Source organism: Plectropomus leopardus, chromosome 14 (assembly GCF_008729295.1).
Source record: "Plectropomus leopardus isolate mb chromosome 14, YSFRI_Pleo_2.0, whole genome shotgun sequence".
NCBI classification, from domain to species: domain Eukaryota; kingdom Metazoa; phylum Chordata; class Actinopteri; order Perciformes; family Serranidae; genus Plectropomus; species Plectropomus leopardus.
In genome coordinates this window covers 1,227,961-1,247,032 of record NC_056476.1, presented here as the reverse complement: position 1 = coordinate 1,247,032, position 19,072 = coordinate 1,227,961, and the positions used below count along the sequence as shown (strand labels likewise).

At 40.6% G+C, this 19,072-nt stretch overlaps 1 protein-coding gene across 1 annotated transcript in view; it reads left to right on the top strand.

Moving 5' to 3' along the window:
- Nucleotides 1-365: 365 nt before the first annotated feature.
- The window catches only part of akap6 (A kinase (PRKA) anchor protein 6), a 201,547-nt gene continuing 182,840 nt past the window's right edge, over nt 366-19,072 (top strand). The window contains 2 exon segments of the mRNA XM_042501072.1: nt 366-620; nt 1,409-1,580. Of these exon segments, the coding sequence (XP_042357006.1) occupies nt 397-620; nt 1,409-1,580 (396 nt within the window). The 5' untranslated portion in view covers nt 366-396.

Sequence of the window (19,072 nt, the reverse complement as noted above, 5' to 3'; positions counted from 1 at the left end):
GCTCTGTAATTGGCTCATCACTCACTCATGGTGACCTCTTATTGGCCAGAAGGCTTAGTGGAAATATGAAACAAAGGTGTTTCAATGAGACTCAGTCAGCTGTGTATTGATTTGTTTACATGATCTCTTGATTCTGATGTTGGTAAATTAGAAGAACTACACAGATGTTGCACCGCGGCTGCTGGGCCATAACAACGTGAGACTTGTCCGGTTGAGTCTGAGTCGAGGGAGGTGGCTGGTTCAGTTACTTTCGTCCTCTCCTCACGCTTGTTTTCGTATTTGTTTGTTCTCTGACTCTCTGTATTTTCGTTGACCTCGACATATTTCTCTCTCTCCAGTTTACTCCGATGAGGCTCGTCCACTCACACTAGGAATCCCGTACCTCTCTCTCTAACCATGAGCGTCGCAGCTCTCTCACCCGTGGCCCCTGAGCCGCTCTCCCCGATGGTCACCTCCGTCACTCCGACCATGGACCCCGACACCTCCTCTGCCGATGTCAGCACACCTCCTCACAACCTGGACCAGGAGTTCCAGGACGGGGCCTCCTCACCTGGCCTGGGCTCCAGCAGAGGCAGCCTCACTGGAGGAGGACCTCACCTGGGGAGAGACCCCTCCCACAGGTAACAAATCAGCCACCACGACCTCTCTTTGAATTCTGTTTTTAATGAAAATCCGAGGGGTAGTTTCTTGATGATTAATAAGATTTTTAATCTTTGCGAATAATCTTTGATTTTTCCTGAATTTCTCAATTTGTAATCTCAGCTTTTATTTTACAAAATACTGGATAGTTTTGTCTCTTTAGGCCTCGACAGAAAAATCAGATTAAACACTCTTTCAGTCTTTGTTGAACTTCATGCAGCTTGTGACAAAAAGGTTGTAACATTAAAGGTTCTTTGATGTAAAAAGAGAGAGAAGGTTGCAGATCACTGGTCCAGCACAAAAGATTTATATTCTGTGGTTTAGTTTTGGAAAATATCTTTTTTGCTAGCGCTCCTGTTCTTGCTTGTTTGAAAGTGTAAAACTAAAAATAGGCAAAAAAAACCGAAAATGGCTCTGAGAGGTAGTGAGAATTCTCCACTTAACGAGCCACGTAAAGCTTCAATAATGGATTTTGTTTCTCCGACAAGATAACACACAAACCTCAGATAGTGTCACCTTATTACAGAAGCATATTGCTGCTTTATGCATGAAAAAACAAATAATTTATTATAAGGTTAATAATGTATTTTTTTGTCATAACAAGATGATTTATCACTATTTATAAAGAGATTTCATGTTCTTAGATCATACAAACATATCACATTATAACAAGAAACTTTTCTTGTCTAACATGTAATAATCTGAGCTATGATTAATATTATATAAAGTCTTCACATCAGTCTCATCTGCTACATACGTGTTGTTTCAGGGCAAAGAAACCTCCACCGCTGCACACTGGAGCCGACTGGAAGGTCGTCCTTCACCTGCCGGAAATAGAGACGTGGCTGAGAGCGACCAGCGACAGAGTCACACAGCTCACACACTCGGTGGGACAAGACGGCGACAACAGACACGTGGACGTCCACCTGGTGCAGCTCAAGGTAAACATGGACTCTCCATTATTATTCAGGCAACCTCTGCTCCTGCTGCACCTGTGTGCCAAATCCAAATGCTTTCTTCTCCTTTTTTGTACGTTTGATGCGACAGAAGATTTAGGCGTAGTTGATTGGAATCATTCTGTGATGCTGGAGACTGTGCCATGGCTGGGATAGATTTTAAAGACTGAAAGCAAACCCTGTTTTATTGGCAGCAGCTTAAATAACCTAAGAGCTTTTAAAGCTTGCTGCCTCACTAAACAAGAGACCAAAAACATCAGACACAGTCACAGAGCTGAGATTTAAGTGTCCTTTATTGCAGATGCAAAGAACAGTTGATCAGGTGGACAAAAGACAAGTAGAAAGACACCAAATCTGTCTCAGTTTTTCATATTCAGGCTCCTCGACCTTTGTTGGGGTCCAAAAAGGACTCTGAAGTGGAGTTCTGAATTGAGTGCTAACATACGTGCAAATGTGCATTGATGCCTCTCGGTGTTGACTTCATGCAGACAGCAGGATATCAGTCGATTTTACTGTCTGACCCCAGGCAGCAAATTACCCATAATACCCTTCCACCCTCCTCGGCCTTGGTGTTATGTAACGACAGGCTTCCACTTGTCACGCAGTTGACCGTTCATTTATTTATGTAACTCAAGTCAGTGTGTTTCCAGTGAGCAGTCACTGTTTGCCTCTTCATCATCAAACTTTCACTCCTTCTCTCCATCTCCAGTGGATTTTATATAAGAGAAGAAAAAAATGAGTCTGTGAAGGATTTAAATCCCTGAAAAGCTGAGCACCTTTTTGTGCTCTTTAAGGAGAAATGTCCCAGAATTAAAAGCAAACTATTATTGGTGTCCTTAAGGTGTTGTTTTGACAGGTTTCAGTGTCCAAAGGACTAAAGGCCTATTTTTTTACCCATTTTGTTCACCATGAGCACCTCTGTATTAGCCACAGATGCAAAGTAACTGAAGTTTAAAAAAAATCTGCACCTTAGACGGCATTTTAAGTCTCTGTTTAAGTGACATAAAATGCTTTAACTCTGGAATTCATCATTGTTTTAAATTTCCATTTATTTATTTTTATTTAATATATGTATGTTTAGAATTTAGAAAAACTGTAAGATGTACTTACTCGTAAAAAGTAAGTTAACTATTATCACAAGATGCCATCTGTTAATGGCTATATTTTACAGTAATCCATGTGATTTTATCACGCCTATATTCTTCCAAATTCCACCTGAGATCTGTGTTACTCCTGGAGATTTTTAGATCTGAAAGTGTAGATTAAATTCACTTTTTAGTGCGAGATGGATGATCATTATTTAGCTTAATTTCAGTATTGACTAATATCCTCAAGCTAATTTTCTTACCCCTGATCAGCACAGTTTAAATCCACTGAGGAGCCATCAAAATAAACTCTTATGCTGCCTTCATGTGCTGGCAGCTAAATCTGACTTGTGGGAAATTGAACAATGTTGTGTTCACATGCTGTTATGATGCAGTTTTTAATCAAACATACAGAAGCTGCAGACTCATTTACTGAGTCATTCGTAAAGACGCTGTTTTATTCATTCTGTAGGATCTTTTATTGATGAGTGTTTATTTTAAACTACAGTGACTCAGATGTTTCCTCTAAATCAGACTGCTGCTCCTCTCCTCTCCTCTCCTCTCCTCTCCTCTCCTCTCCTCTCCTCATTTACCCTTCCTCCTTCCTCTCCTTCTGTTTTTGGCTCTCCTGTCCTCCCTGCGTGTGAATAAAACATGGCAGCAGCAGTCGTGTTTCCAGTAAAAGCTCCAGACTCTCAGAACTCGAGTCACGCTGATGCTCAACATACTGATGTGAAAGTGACGAGAGTGGACTGTGTGTGTGTATATGTGCATGGTGTGTGTGTGTATATGTGCATGGTGTGTGTGTGTGTGAGGATGTTTTCTGTTTCCTGTCTGTAGCTGAGTCATTCGATGCCATGAACATGCACTGAATTTTATACATCAGTCTCCCTTTTTAGCCCTTTTTTTCTACTGCACAAATTAATCCAGGAATCCAAAAAGATACTTAGGAAATTAGAAATTTGAAACACCAGGACCAATATATTTTTTATCATGTCATATTGTCCCTGTTGTGTCCTGGTGATGTTTGCAGTTCTGAATGTTGCTAAATGATCAAACACAAATTTCTGGCTGTGATTACTTGTTTACAGCTTCACTCACACAGTAAAGAAGCACTGGTTGTCATCAGAGCAGAAAGAAAAATAACATTTTGGAAGCAAGTTCTTGAGGGCAAAGTTTTGGGGGTATTTATCCACAGTCAGTGCATCACCTACAGTAGATGTCCGTCAGCAGGCAGGAGAACCGTCACAGAAGCTAAACAACGTACTGCTGTTTACATGGGCAGCAACTCAATTAATTGTAGTTGATGACATGTCTGCGCGCTGCAGCGAGCTGTCGGACATGTCTGCGCTGCAGCGAGCTGTCGGACATGTCTGCGCTGCAGCGAGCTGTCGGACATATGAACATGAACGCACATATTTGCACTGTTCTCATTAACATTACATATAACTGAGCTGCTAACCTTTACTTAAACTTTATTCTAATGTTGACTCATGTTACTGCCCAATTAGGAAATAAGAACCAGACTTATACTTCCACAAAGATAGAATTTTATGGAACACACACACACACACACACACACACACACACACACACACACACACACACACACACACACACACACACACACACACACACACACACACTGCCAGTCTGACAACATCAAATCTGTTTTCAGATTACAGAACTTTGCTTCATTGTGTGTGTGTGTGTGTGTGTGTGTGTGTGTGTGTGTGTGTGTGTGTAGTCATGAGGTGTGTTGGATCACAGCCTGGTTCTGGGAAGAGACTGTCAGACTTAAAGTGATGACTGTGTGTGTTTGTGTAAGAGGGGGAGAGAGAGACAACTACAGCCTTGTAGTGTGTGTGAGTGATGTCATTTCGTGTGTGTGTGTGTGTGTGTGTCTGTATGTGTCTATTTAATCCATTCATCAGCTACTAATGCTTCTGTTTGATTTCAATCAAATAGAAAACATACTAATATTTCTGTTTTTATAGTGTAACCGCAGGCTAGAAAGCAGTGTTTTGCTGCAGTCCGGAGTCCACCTGCACATCACTGCTGCAGAGTGAGGACTTAAACCACTGGAGGTCAGCAAAGACAAGAGTTTCAAGTTGCTATTTAAGTTCTAGATCACCTGGCTGCACCCTCTAGTGGCAAAAACGCTTCTAAATCTGACATCAGAAACAGATTTATTGCCAAGTGACTTTGCACTTGTAGTCATAATATTAAATAGATACATTTACAACAGAAAATATGGGGAAAAAAAAGAAGTTTTAATATGCTGCAACTACTAAAAAAGTTAAAGAAACAAAAAATAGCAAAAAAAAAAAAAAAAGAATAAAATTAAAGTAATAGTAAAAAAAATTCTTAGCTATGCAAATATTATTTTTTTAACCACAATTTTTTTCTGTTTCATATTCAGAATAAATGGCAACCAATTTGCATTTTTTTTAATGTAAAAAAGCTGAATTAACTGTGAAAGTGTCATTAAGTCACATCTTTTCAACCGTAGACATTTAAATGACATGAAACTTTATCCAATCACATGTTTTTTTTTTGCCGTTGGTTGTCATGACAATAATCAAATCTTTCTCCCGTCATCTTTTTGAGATTTGGCAGCTTGTCAGAGCAGCGTCAACACACACAAAGAGAACAACAAGGAGAAGACAAACAAAAGCTTGATGAAAATTTGCAGGGACGCTTCTGTCCACTCACAGCTGGAGGGCAGAAACACAAACCGATGTGACTCTCTCTCTCTGTTTTTGTTCATACGACGTGTATCCTGACACCTCTGTCACTTCATGTCGGTGTCAGATCTGAGCCGCAGAAACACTCGCACACTTCAGTCAGGATCAATTAGTGAGCAGCTTTCTGTGAATGAAACACGAAATCTAACTATTACAGACAAGTTAAGTATGTTAAAAATATCATTGAAGGTCTTAAATATGCAGAAACATAACTGATAAGTTTTGTTTCACAATGAATTTTTGGATTCGATTCTTTCTGTTGTGACTTGATTTTCCTTATTGGCACTTTGGAAAACAAGAGAAATCTTAAGGTCTAAAATAAAGCACTTTTACAGTAATTTGAACAAACAAACCTTTTGACATATTCAACATTAAGATTGCTGTAGTGAACATTAACATTTTATTGGTATTAATTTATATTTTTCTATCAGAGCACCTCTAAATCATTCAGGTTCTGTTTAGTTTTACTGCATGATAGTGGTGAGGAGGAGAGCAGGTGGACACTGTCTGAGCATCTTTATCATCACTGAATTACAGACGACTCATTCGCTGGTTGACGGCTCCATCTAGTGGTGGATCCTCTGTATTACAGCAAAGTGGAAAAACATTTCAATACCAGAAATATTGTTCACCAGCCTTCTATTAGTGTTGAGTATGAGGGTGTATTAAATCATCATTTAGTTAAAGAATTTTTAAAAATTAAACTGCACATTACCATTACAGTAAATTACTCAATAATGTACAAATGCAGCTTTAAAATAGTAGCAGACAAGGTACTTTAGCTAAATGATAGCAGCATGAAATACACAATATAATGAACATAAACATGATTAGAAAGTATACCTGTGATGAGATTTAGTCATTTAGTTACATAAAAGGAAAAAGAAATACATGTATAAACGTGCAATTCTTATTTTTTTAACCCAGAAAAAAATAAAAATGAAAATGTGTGATTTCAGTGTGCATTATGACAATGACTATGTTTACATGCACAAAATATTTTTTTGCTTTTGCACTTATTCTGAAAAAGACAATAGTCCTAGTAAGCTGTTTACAAGAGTAATGATAATAAATATTCCTCTAATATTCCTATTTACATGCAGCCGTGCAAGCACTTTTTATTTTAACCAACTTATTTACTTGGGTGAAATAAATAATATGAAATAAATAAATTAATAAATTACAAACGTCGCACATACACTAACACAAGTTGTGGTTACAAAGGTTCGTTATGCGCTGATATGGCAGAAGATAATACATTTACAAGCGGTTGGTGGCGGACTTGTTTGACCATGTGACCAAGTCACTGTGCTCAGCTGTTCAGTAGTTTCAGCCCATAATTCCCTTAAAAACCAGGATCAGTCAAACTAGATACTGAGTGTTAATCAGTGAGCTTTAGAGCAGTTGAATGTGTATTTTTAAACTGTGGACAGAGACAGGCGAACTGTGTCCTTTGCACTAAACTAGACTAACCGTCTCAGGACTCCAGTTCTGAACGTGTCATAATATTCAGCCTCTTATATCACTCTGAAACAAAAAAGGTTTTTGGTGTGTATTTTTGATAATAAACCAGATCAGATTTTAAAGCCACCTAAAACAAGGCCCATTTTAAGATTACATTATATTTAGAATATTTTCATCTCTTTTCTTCACCATCAGACTGATCATTGTGACCAGACTTCATTGACAAAAACAGCAATTTTAGAAGAAGGTTGTTGCTATTTTCCTGCTTTCTTTTTTTAGGCGGCTAAAATATATTTTGCTGCGGCCCCTGTATACTTAAGTAAAGTTACATCGCTCAACTTCTGTGCAGGTAGATTTGGTTTATCAAAGAAGCTAGCAGAGCAACACAGTACATAAAATAAGCACAGCAGAAACATTGGATAAGTCAGATCGCTGTATTTAACCCCTACTGACTGTTTGGCACATTTTACTTGCTTTTAATTCTTCATATTTGAATAATTTTGGCTGTGTTTATGCATATGGCAAAACATTTTGGCAAGATTGCGTATTTTTATTTAATTTCTGAATTTCCAGCTCAGCTCCTACATTAAGTCTAAAATACACTGTGGAAACTAAATAGTTACATTCAGACTGTTCAGGTCAAAAAATGCTCCATTGAAACCCATTCAAACTGACATTTTTGATCCCACAGCCATCAGAGCAGAAAAACAGGACTTGTATTATTTCTGGGTGTCATTCTGGGCTTTTGACTTGGAATTTTTCATTTTGACTATTTTCCCCATGATCACGTTATTTTGACCATATTTGGCATATGGAGGAAATACATGCTATTTCCACTAGGTGACCTCTCACAATCAATGTAGCTGTTAATCATTGACATATCCCAGACAGGTATAATAAAAAAGTGTACTTTGCATGTAGTATATTGAAAATACTGTTTTTCATCTAAAAATATAGTGGCATCATGACAAAAACCTGGCATGTAAAGGGTTTAAATTCCGAAAATTAATGAATATTTGATATTTATAATAAGGATTGATGTTTGTTAAAAGAGAACAACAACTCAGTAAAAGTAGAAAATCACAGTAATGTCTAATATTTCTTAAAGCTTGATTTTGAAAAGTGCATTTTGTGCGAAACAAGTGTGTGTGTGATATTAAAACGGACCCAAACAGCCAGTTGTGTACCTGGAGGTGTTAGCACGACATCGTGGTGATTCCGTCTGTATTATTTTATCTTCTGTGGTGAAATGAAGCTTTGAATTGTTAAAGGCTGGACACCAGTCTGAACTGGTCTTTGCATGTTTCTGTGCTTACAGTTTACCCACATGGAGCACTGTAGCACGTTTCTGTTGATACAGCCCAGCTGAGCAGTTTGTTTGGAAGCCTGTCAGTGATTGTGTTTGTAATAAAGTTCTTTAGTATCATATGTGTTTACATAATGAGCCCCTTCAGGCCCATCTGACCTGGATTCACCCTGTCAGACTCGTAGCTGCACACCGAGCGTCCGATTGGTCGTTCCCTCGGAAGGTAAATCCAGGCTGAAGCGTGCCTTTGCTTTATTTGACTTAATTGCGGGCGTGGCGGTCTGTGGGGCGTCAGGCTCAGTGACAGAGAGAGAGAGATGGAAGCGGACAGATGGGTCGACTGCTGTTTGAAATTGTATTCTCTCCTCGCTGCTCTTTTCTTTTTTCTTTTATCCTCTCCTCCTTTTCTTCTCTCTCTGTGTCTCTCTCTTCCTCTCTCTGGCATATTTATAATGCGTTTGCCTGCAGGGCATTTTTCTATAACCTGACCTTGCCACAGAGCAACTGTTGGACATGATTATAGTGATGCAACCACTGTTTTTGAGTGTGTGTGTGTGTATGTGTGTGTGTGTGTGTGTATGCATGTGAGAGAGAGAGAGGGAGAGAGCTGGTATCCCAGTCTCTCAGCCATTCTTGGCATCCGGCTGCAGGCGGTGTGTAACAGCTGCATGGAGAATGTCCTGTGCTGCACTGAGAGGGAGAGGCTGCACACACACTACATGTAACACACGTGCAAACAAATAGGTACACACACACACACACACACACACACACACACATACACATACACACTCACTCACATGTCACAGATGCAGCAGTAATTTTATTTATTCAGTCACCATCTTTATCAAAAAGGTGCATCAGGAATTTTTCATGAAAACTGTGAAATATAACAAAAGAATTTTTAAATTTTTTTTTTTAACAATATCCTTTACATCATCACACAGTCCAGTCCAATTGTATTTATAAAACAAATTTTAAAAACAACAGAGTCAGCCAAAGTGCTTTACATCAGCAAATAGATAAAATATAGAAAAAATAACTTAAAACAGGACATAAAAGACTGTTTACAAAAGGGCAATGAAAAACCACAAACTGGAAGCTCTCCTACAGGAAAACAAATGTCTTTAAATGAGATTTAAACACATAGTAAAATATGTTAATATGGAATGCTTATCAAAAAACGTTACATTACATTACATACAAACATAATGTATTTAATGCAGTAAAATTTACGTTTGATGAAGAGCATGTAGCTTGAAAGGTCACCTTGGTGGTAATTGAATTAAATATTTATGGTATCATAATCTAGTGTGCAGACTTAGTTATGTCTACGCTTATCTTTTGTCCAACGCCTCATTTTTTTGTCCTGATATACGTGCATTTTGTAGGACTTTTACTTTTAACAGAGTATTTCTGTGCTTTTTCTATTTTTACTTAAGAAAAGTACTTCTTCCACCTCTGTCTAATCTTCACTGCTGAGTTTATTGTTGTTATGTCACGGGGTCAACGTGCTCTCTTTGCTCCAGACTTTGAGATGATGTCACACACATTATAACTTAATAATAGTTTTACAGCTCAGAGCTTAAGTTTCTGCGCTGTAAGGCTCTGAGATAAAAGTATCTTCTCTTTTCTGCTCAGAAGTGGTGAATTTACAGCTCATAGAAACCGATTTTGTTTGATATCTAGTGTCAGCAAAAAATCTTGTTGCACATAACTGGTGCGTCGTTAGTGCCGTTAGTATGTTTAAAATATTACATGAATGCCGCTGTCACACTGAACTTCCTGCTGAACCTTGTTCAAACTGTAAAACTTTACACGAAAAATAACCTGAAGCGTCAAATATCTGTGTTGAACAGCCGACTCTGATTGACACAATTCAAAGTCGGGTACAGCTCTACTTTTGAGGAACCGTTCCAACATCTGACCCTAAAATTCACAAAGTAAAGTTAGAAATATGAGTTTAAGTCATGCATCATCATCCTGCAGCGTTTTAGAAACATCCTGATAAAGAAAGTCTTCACAGAGAGGCAGTATCTGTTTCACACACGTGATCTGTGTGTCCCTGATTCAAAACCAGCTGAGTTTTATTTAAACACAGTCCAGAAGCAGCCCGCTGTCTCCCAGCTGTCGGAATATTTTGGTCCCCTTAAGTCACTGTCGTTGCTACGCCAGGAATTTTGGGAACTGCTTTTAACATGGAGCGATAGATATTCATGTAAAAGAGGGGAGGGGGTAGAAAGGACAGAAAGAAGGAAGGAAGAGGTGAGAAAAGCAGGAAGAGAGAGTTGCTGGTTCACTAAGTTCAGCTGACTTTTTCAACTCACTCACAGTGAAATATCATCACTGTCAGCTGAGAGCCAAAACCTCAGTTTAGCAGAGAGGCAGGTAGTGAAGTGTGGAGTCTTCAACGAGGACATATAGAGCGAATTCACAGGTTCATGCTGTATAAAAACACTTCATTTTCCTCATTCTGTCTGTGCTGGAACACCTGTATACCTGTATACCTGTACACGTGTATACGGCTGCAGCTGTACAATAACTGTAATAGAGAAAAGTAGCAATTTCTACCATCAATAAAAGCCTCTAAAACTAAATCTTCACAACTGGGCATGTCCCAGCATGTATCTGTTCCAAAACATTAGCAACGAAGATTACATGTTTGGCTGATTTTCATTTGTTTACCTCATTATCTGAAACTTTGTCCATATTTGATATGAACAGCCGACAGTGTAAAATTAAACATATGACAGAAAAGAAGGAAAAGCATCATTAGTCCCCTTTAAGATTTGTGGTTAGGAAATTGAGGCAAGTATAAAGTCATGAACTTAACACTCGAAAGCTGGACTTGAAAGCAAAACTTTTATCTTTTATCTCAAGTTTCGATCTGATAAAATTTCCAAATAATGAAGAGTAAATATGACAGGGCTTTCACATTCCTGAATATTTAATTATGAGGCCTACAGACAGTTTACTTCTGAAGACTTGTGACCTGATGTGAGTCTCAAAAAGACAACTGGCTCTGACTTCACCGTCCACCAGAGAAGTTACTGTTAGAGCTGAAATATGATGTAAATTACTGTTAGACCAAAAAGTTAGGAGTCTGAAATTAAGGATTCCCCCTGTAGGAGTTTCTCGTTACTAAGCCAGTTAGTTCTTGTAGCCTTGGGCTGTTTAGTCATGTCCTGTGCTATATCTAAAACAGAATGAATAAAACGGCTGAACTTAAAGGGAGAGAGTCTCTCTGTTTTCAGGCTCTGACGCTTTAAATTCAGACATTTATTATTATTTTAATGATGAAACACATTTTCCTTCCAGGAAATAGCCTTAACCTTCACGTCTCCCTCTCTCTGCCCTTCCCCCTGCTCACAACTGTCACAATCAGCAGCTGTTGCATTGCAGACGAGCAGAGAGAGAGAGAGACTGTGTGTGTGTGTGTGTGTGTGTGTGTGTGAGAGAGAGAGAGAGAGAGAGAGAGAGAGAGAGAGAGACAGACACACAGACACACACAGAGAAAGTGCCTTTTTCTGTATGAAATGTGGTTCTTTGTCTTGGCTCAGGTTAGAGTAAGTGAGGCGGTTCACTTATACTGACAATGATCTTTTTATGTGGTTAAAATATGCATACGCATCAATATACATATTGAAGGTAAAGAGGAGACAGTATTCTCATGAAGTGAACAATAATATTGATTTTTTAAAAATATGTTTAGCTATGAACCGGTCCAAAACAGGACATCACTCAGCTTCCATGCAGGTGTTGTGGGACTGAACTTTATTTATCAGAGGAGGGGTGGTGGCTGGGTGTGACTTTACATAGCTCGACTTCCAGTTGCATTATCTGGGTGTGTTAGTCCGACTTTGAGAAATTCGATCCAGTCCGATTACAGTCGGACCAACATGTTTACATGTATTTGTAGTTTTAGTCGGACTAACACAATTAACACAATTCTGAGATGTTTTCCAGCATCATGTGAACGTACTGACTGTCTATGGATCAATGCCTCATACAACCCATCTTCAGCTGCAGATTTTAGATTCATCTGACTGGACTCACTTCAGATGTGTGAATGTGTTACAGAATTTTACAGAGTGTGATCCAGTGATTTTTACATAAAAGTGACTCAAATACTTATATGTGGATGTGGTTTTGGTCCGACTCTGAAGATGGCCCATCTTGGGCGTGGCATGGCTCAGCTCAGCAGGTTTCGACACAGCTCTGCGCGGTTCGGCACGGCTCGGCTCGGCATCTTTAAACTGACAATGGAGACGTAAATCTGCTCGGTATGGTTTGATTCAGTGCAGCATGAAGTGCCAATGGAAAAGCCCTAAGAGTGTGTGTGTGTGTGTCAAGTGGTTATAATGATGTCCAGAATCTACAGTTACAGTGTGTGTGTCTGTGTCTGTGTGTGTTGTGTGTGTGTGTGTGTGTGTGTGTGTGTGTGTGTGTGTGTGTGTGTTTAGGGGGGTGGGTGAAGTTGGTCCTAAAATAACTTTTCCAACTGTTGTCACCCCTCCTCTCCCCAACACCAACACCCCCATGCAAGAAGCAGGTCAACACACACACACACACACACACACACACACACACACACACACACACACACACACACACACACACACACACACACACTGCTTGGGCGTCAGTCTGTCACCATTTCCCACATGGGAGCAGCAGTGTGTTTGTAGCTGTGGACAGGAAAAACAGTCGCTGCTTTGAGCAGAACAAACTTTTACTTTCTGATTTTTTTTAAATCACCTTTGAGAAACATTTGGGGGATTTTGAGGATTCAGATTTCAGAATTATTGATCTGAAAAGGTAAGAAACCTCTGACCTGCTCAGTGTTGGTTATTCATAATTTAAAAGTTCACTCAATAAATGAAGTAGAAATCAAAGAGTGGCTGATTACTTTGGTGCGTGTGTGGTGAAGTTTGTGAATGCAACTTTGGTCTCTGAGCTTTGTTTAATATTTCAGATTGTTTCCACATTGACATGCAATCTCTTTGTTGAAATGACATTTTTAGAGAGCTCAGTGTTATTAAAATCACATGAAAAGTTAACAGTGTTTTGGGGCTTCAGATGAACTTCAGTCCAGCACAAACAGGAAGTCTTCGGCAAGCACATTAACATTTTTAGATGGATTCAAGAATTAAATGGTTCACACAAAGTGATGTGTCACAGAACTAAATAATGTTAATACTGAATCAGAGGAATCAGACTTTTTAAAAGGCTTTCTGATGCTGGTTTGCTTTTGTAGATTTTTGACCTCCAATAGCAACAGGAAAGTTCAGGCAGGATATCCTCTACAGTCACAGAGCTACAGTCACAGAGCCACAGTCACAGAGCTACAGTCACAGAGCCGCAGTCAACAGAGCAACAGTCATAGAGCTGCAGCAAGCAGTCACAGAGCTGCAGTCACAGAGCTGCAGTCACAGAGCTGCAGTCACAGAGCTGCAGTCACAGAGCAACAGTCACAGAGCTGCAGTCACAGAGCTGCAGTCACAGAGCTGCAGTCACAGAGCTACAGTCACAGAGCAGCAGTCACAGAGCTGCAGTCACAGAGCTGCAGTCACAGAGCAACAGTCACAGAGCTGCAGTCACAGAGCAGCAGTCACAGAGCATGCAGTCACAGAGCTGGCAGTCACAGAGCAGCAGTCACAGAGCAGCAGTCACAGAGCTGCAGTCACAGAGCAGCAGTCACAGAGCAGCAGTCAGTCACAGAGCTGCAGTCACAGAGCTGCAGTCACAGAGCAGCAGTCACAGAGCAGCAGTCACAGAGCTGCAGTCACAGAGCAGCAGTCACAGAGCTGCAGTCACACAGTCACAGAGCTGTATGTCACAGAGCAGCAGTCACATAGAGCTGCTGTCAACAGAGCAGCAGTCACAGAGCTGCAGTCTCACAGAGCTGCAGTCACAGAGCTGCAGAGCTGCAGCTTCATTAGAGTCCAGAGACAGTCTACATGTTTGTGTGGATGCAGCGTGAGTTGCTCTTTGGTCCCAGACAGAGTTGAAGTTGTTTAAATGTCCAGCAGCAGAGAAACGTGCTGCAGAGTTCAGCACGGGAACGAAACCCCTCAGACGAAAAAGGCCGAGCTCAGAGTGTTTCTGCAGAAACTACCACTTTGAAAAAAATTACTGTAACAAGTCTTTGTATCGCAGCAGCGGGTCTCGGTCGTCTTTGAAGCCGCTTAATTTGAATACCCAGGGGGAGAAGGAGCACAGAGTATTTGATCTCCAAGGTAAAATACGCTGCGCTGATGGGCTGGAGTGGAGGAGTTGAAGGTTATTAGATCGAATGGGTGGGATGAGGCGGAGCTGTCGCAGCCGGTTTGAACCCGGCCGCTCTGAAGCCCTTGATGTCGGCGGTGATGAGGGGTGAGCTGGGATTGGAGCTGAGGCCGAGTCGACTGGCTTCAGATTGATTTCAGGCAATTAGAAACCCTGCTGGATGTATGGACTCTGTGATTGACAGGTCATGTCTTGACTCTACGTGACTGGAGTGCGAGAAAGTGTGTGTGTGTGTGTGTGTGTGTGTGTGTGTGTGTGTGTGTGTGTGTGTGTGTGGTGTGTGTGTGTGTGTGTGTGTGTGTTGTGTGTGATTGTGATGTGTGTATGATTAAAATATTGAGTGTGCATTATAGAAATATGTGACTCTATACAAGTTTCTTGTAAATGAGCATGTTGTTGTAAATGTGTGAAAACACACACACACACACACACACACACACACACACACACACACACACACAGCAGTATTATACAGGCACATGCTCTGGGCAAACAAAACCTTCAAAGTTAATCAACTGTCAATCGAATTCACAGTAAAAATGTCCCTGAAATTTTCATCCTGTACTCAGTTTTGCCTCCACAGAGGATTTATTGTTTGCTGCCAACTCCACAAGTCTCTGTACGTACGGAGGGCTTCCAGTTAGCATGTAAACCCCGGCGTGCAGATACCGTTGTGTTTACAGACTTATACAGTGTGAATACACAATACATACCGTCATGTGAGAATTAAAGACATTTGACATATAAGACAAACAAGACAAGACGGACCAAGTGGACGAGACGGACCGCACGAGACCAGATGGACGAAAGTCAGATTTTTAACAGATTATGGCTGAAAACATGACTTCAATTTCCATTCCTCGTAGATTATAGACATGAAAAATATTGTTTAAAAGATGCTTATTTATTGGTAAATTAGCAAATTACATTTCTTGGTTAATTAAAGCCTAAATCTGAAAGAAACCAGCAGTATTTATGTACTTTAAAACTGCAAAATCAAGTCACCAGTCCTTCAGGAAACACTGATACACCCAAGCGTGGTCGTTGTAACACACACACAAACAACACACACACACACACACACACACACACCACACACACCACACACACACGCTGTAGGGTCTTATTAGCTCCCAGTGTTCAGACTGGACTAAAGATTTTCTAACAAATGACTTTAGATGGCAGCGACAGACTTGGTGTTAATTCAATCAGACGGCCCTCTGCTCTGCTGAGCGCTCTGTTGTGTGTGTGGTGTGTGTGTGTGTGTGTGTGTGTGTGTGTGTGTGTGTGTTGTGTGTGTGTGTGTGTGTGTGTCTGTGTGTGTGTCTGTGTTGTGTGTTTTAGCATATTAAAGCTGTTTGTGAATTATTGAAGCATCTGAAAGACACCGGTGACATTTTCACCACTGTTTTAGAACGACATGACAGTGCTTTGATGACGAAACTCTTTGTGTGTGTGTGTGTGTGTGTGTGTGTGTGTGTGTGTGTGTGTGTGTGTGTTAACTATAGGTTCAAGGGGGGGTAACATTTGTGTGTGTAAGTTTGGTTTGGGAGATTTTTATGTTGGAATTGGTGTTCATGCAGTGAGTGTATGTCTTACCTTTGCTCAAGCTGTGTGTGTGTGTGTGCACGCAGTTTGTATGTCAGTTATTTATAGCTTGTGTGTGTGTGGGTGTATTTCCTGGACAGTGTGTTCACTGTGAACTGATCTAAATGCTCTCCTTCCTCTTGAGGCCGTTCTTTATCTCCCGGCAGGGCGTTTCTGATGAGGCGGTGGGTTTCTGTCGTCAGATGAAAGCATTGTATAAAACACACACTTTAGTCCAGATATCCTAATTGAGAAAGATGTGATGAACTGTCCGTGATGTCTTCAGGGACGCAGCTGCACCAGTACAGAAACACAGTCACCACATCTACCAGTCAGAACCACTCCTGTCGAGGAACGCACTAAAGTTTGGTTTTTAGTGTGTGGAAAAAAAGAAAATGAGATTAAGAATTAGTTTTTCTAGTTTTCCTTGCTGATAATCCCATTGATTTTATTGGTTTTGTGCCCTTTTCACTCAAATTTGAGCCGTGATCAGGGGGAGTTACTGTAAAACTAGTGTCTGCAGTTCGACTGGTGCATCGGCTAGATGAAAATAGAACACGTTACAGCTGCATGATTTTGCATTCGATTTCAGGGCTGTAAGGTCTTCAAAAGGTCAAAACAAATCTTGCAGAGTCACACAGCAATTGTGCCATGAAACCAAAACAATGGGCTAAAATATGCCAAAACCCCCCCAGATGTAATGAAATTTTTCTTGATTCAGCACCGTCTGTAGTGCACTTAAACCAGTCACTTTTACAGCCCAAACATGATTTGTTGTTGTTGTTGTTGTTAAATTTGAATTATACATAGCTCCTTTGTCAGGAAATAGAAATAAAAAAAAAGTATTGTAAAACAAACATACAAATTATAAATCATGTCAACATGTGCATCTGCATAGAGAGGGGTGAATAAATGAAATTTAAAGAGAACTTAACTGTTTCAAACCTGAGCAGACTGGATTTACTTCTTTAAAAAAATGTCAAAAAAAAAAAGAACCCCAAACGTGATGAAAATGTGTGAGATTTTTTTTCTGTAAAATACTTTTGAATATAAAATTATAATAAATATAAATATACTTTTGTAGACATTTTCCCTTTTTTTTTGAAAATATAGTTTTCTAACTCCACTCCCTTTTTTCCCCAACAAATTTTTAGGTCATTTTCTTGCCACCTTTTTCTAATTTCTTGAAATTGGTGTGACATTTCTTGCAGCGCTGGTCATTGTCTCCCCCCCCCCATGTCCCCTAAACATAAATGATTACCTTTGTTCCCGAGACCCAACTACGACCATTTAACAGCTTTATCCACTTATTATAGTGTGTTTGTACCCTTTTGTGTCGAAACAAAGCTTTGACTTCCTGCATGTGTCTGTATGTGATGATCTGTGATGAGAGCATGTTGATAAGCAGCGTACAAGAGTCATTTGATTCTTTTTTGCATAAAAATATTGATTACTGCCTTCATTAGATGAATGAAGATGTGCAAAGAAATGAGAGAGATGGCGTGACATGCAGCAAAGGTCCCTGACCTGACCAGGGGAGGAGGACACAAATGCACGGTCAGCCTTCAGGCCACCAGGAGAAGTTTGCTAAAAAAGAAATGGTAACAGTTACAGTGTTGAGGTAGTTGGCTTGTGCTTCTCCGGATGTCCGCCCAGTTTTGGTCTGCAGTCGTTGCTATACCAACAAAGGTCGTCAAACAGCATCCTAATTACAGCACGACTGATTTTCAGACTGAGGCCAGCCTCATGATGGACGATGTGAACTGCTGCTGACCGGAGCTGATTCTCAGCCCCAGTCTGCACCCCCGAACTCTCTGCTAAATCTGTCGGACCACACAGGAGCCAGAGGCGGCTCACATTTGGTCATCCTGAGGTGACGCTCAGCCACGATCAGCCCGACTCAGTGCGACACCTGTATGCTGAACCCTGCACTCATACAGGTGACATGACGCTCCGTGTGCTGTGTGTGTGTATCTAAACATGTATCTGCTGCACACGCAGGCAGCATGTTTCCAGCAGCGCCGCCGCCCCGCTTACTGTAGTGACACATGTATTTTGGAACGGTGCTCAGCAGGTCACACTGTTAGCCAAGCTAGTATAAGCCAAGCTGGCAGCGTGTGTGACCTACATTCTCACATGCCGAGCGCTCTTTGAATGCGACCGCAGCAGAGAGGGAGGTGCTGTGTTTGTTCGGGCAGGTCACCATGGATGGAGCGGCACGGTGACTCAGCAGCCAGAGGTGGATATTAAGTATCTGCTGAGGGTTCGAAGCTAGGTCACCTGATTTTTCAAAGGTCGTCTAATTTTAGTTTGTATTACTTCTCTTCATTTGCAAAGCAGAAACACACTTTCCACCAATAACGCCGGGTTTTAATCGGTTTTCAGATTAATTTGTGATATAAAGTGCACAAGCTGCACTTCTAATGACACTGGCTCTATTGTTGAAATCATTTGCACTTCAGATTTATTTACTTTAAAGGTCTGTTTTTGTCAGTTGGGTAGGTAATCAGTTTTCAGTTTAGGGATCTGGATATTCTTCTTTTTGCAGAGGACAAATGTCATTTCAAAATTTGTGAAAACAAAATCCATCTTAGTTGGAGAGTTTCTCAGGTTATTATGAGTAATTCGTGGACTATGATAATTTATCCATGATCATAAAAATTATTAACAAAAAGTGCATAGAGGTCATTGAACCCAACACCTCGGAGTTTGTCCGCTCAGCCCGTCTCTCTCTCTCTGTTTATCATGATGCTGCTGTCACACACACAGTGACAGGAATGATCATTTTACTGGTTATTGACAAGTTTATCGAGTCGAAACATTCGGTGTCGGTGTGAGCAGCACCGGAAAACAAACACGTGAGCCTCCTGCAGCTCCGCCCGAGTGGAGCTCCGTCCTGCAGCATAGAGCAGCTGAATTTAAACGTCTTCCAGAGTCAGGACGCATATCTTTCAGTCACACAATGAAATTTAAATAAGTTTGGACATTGGACACAGATTA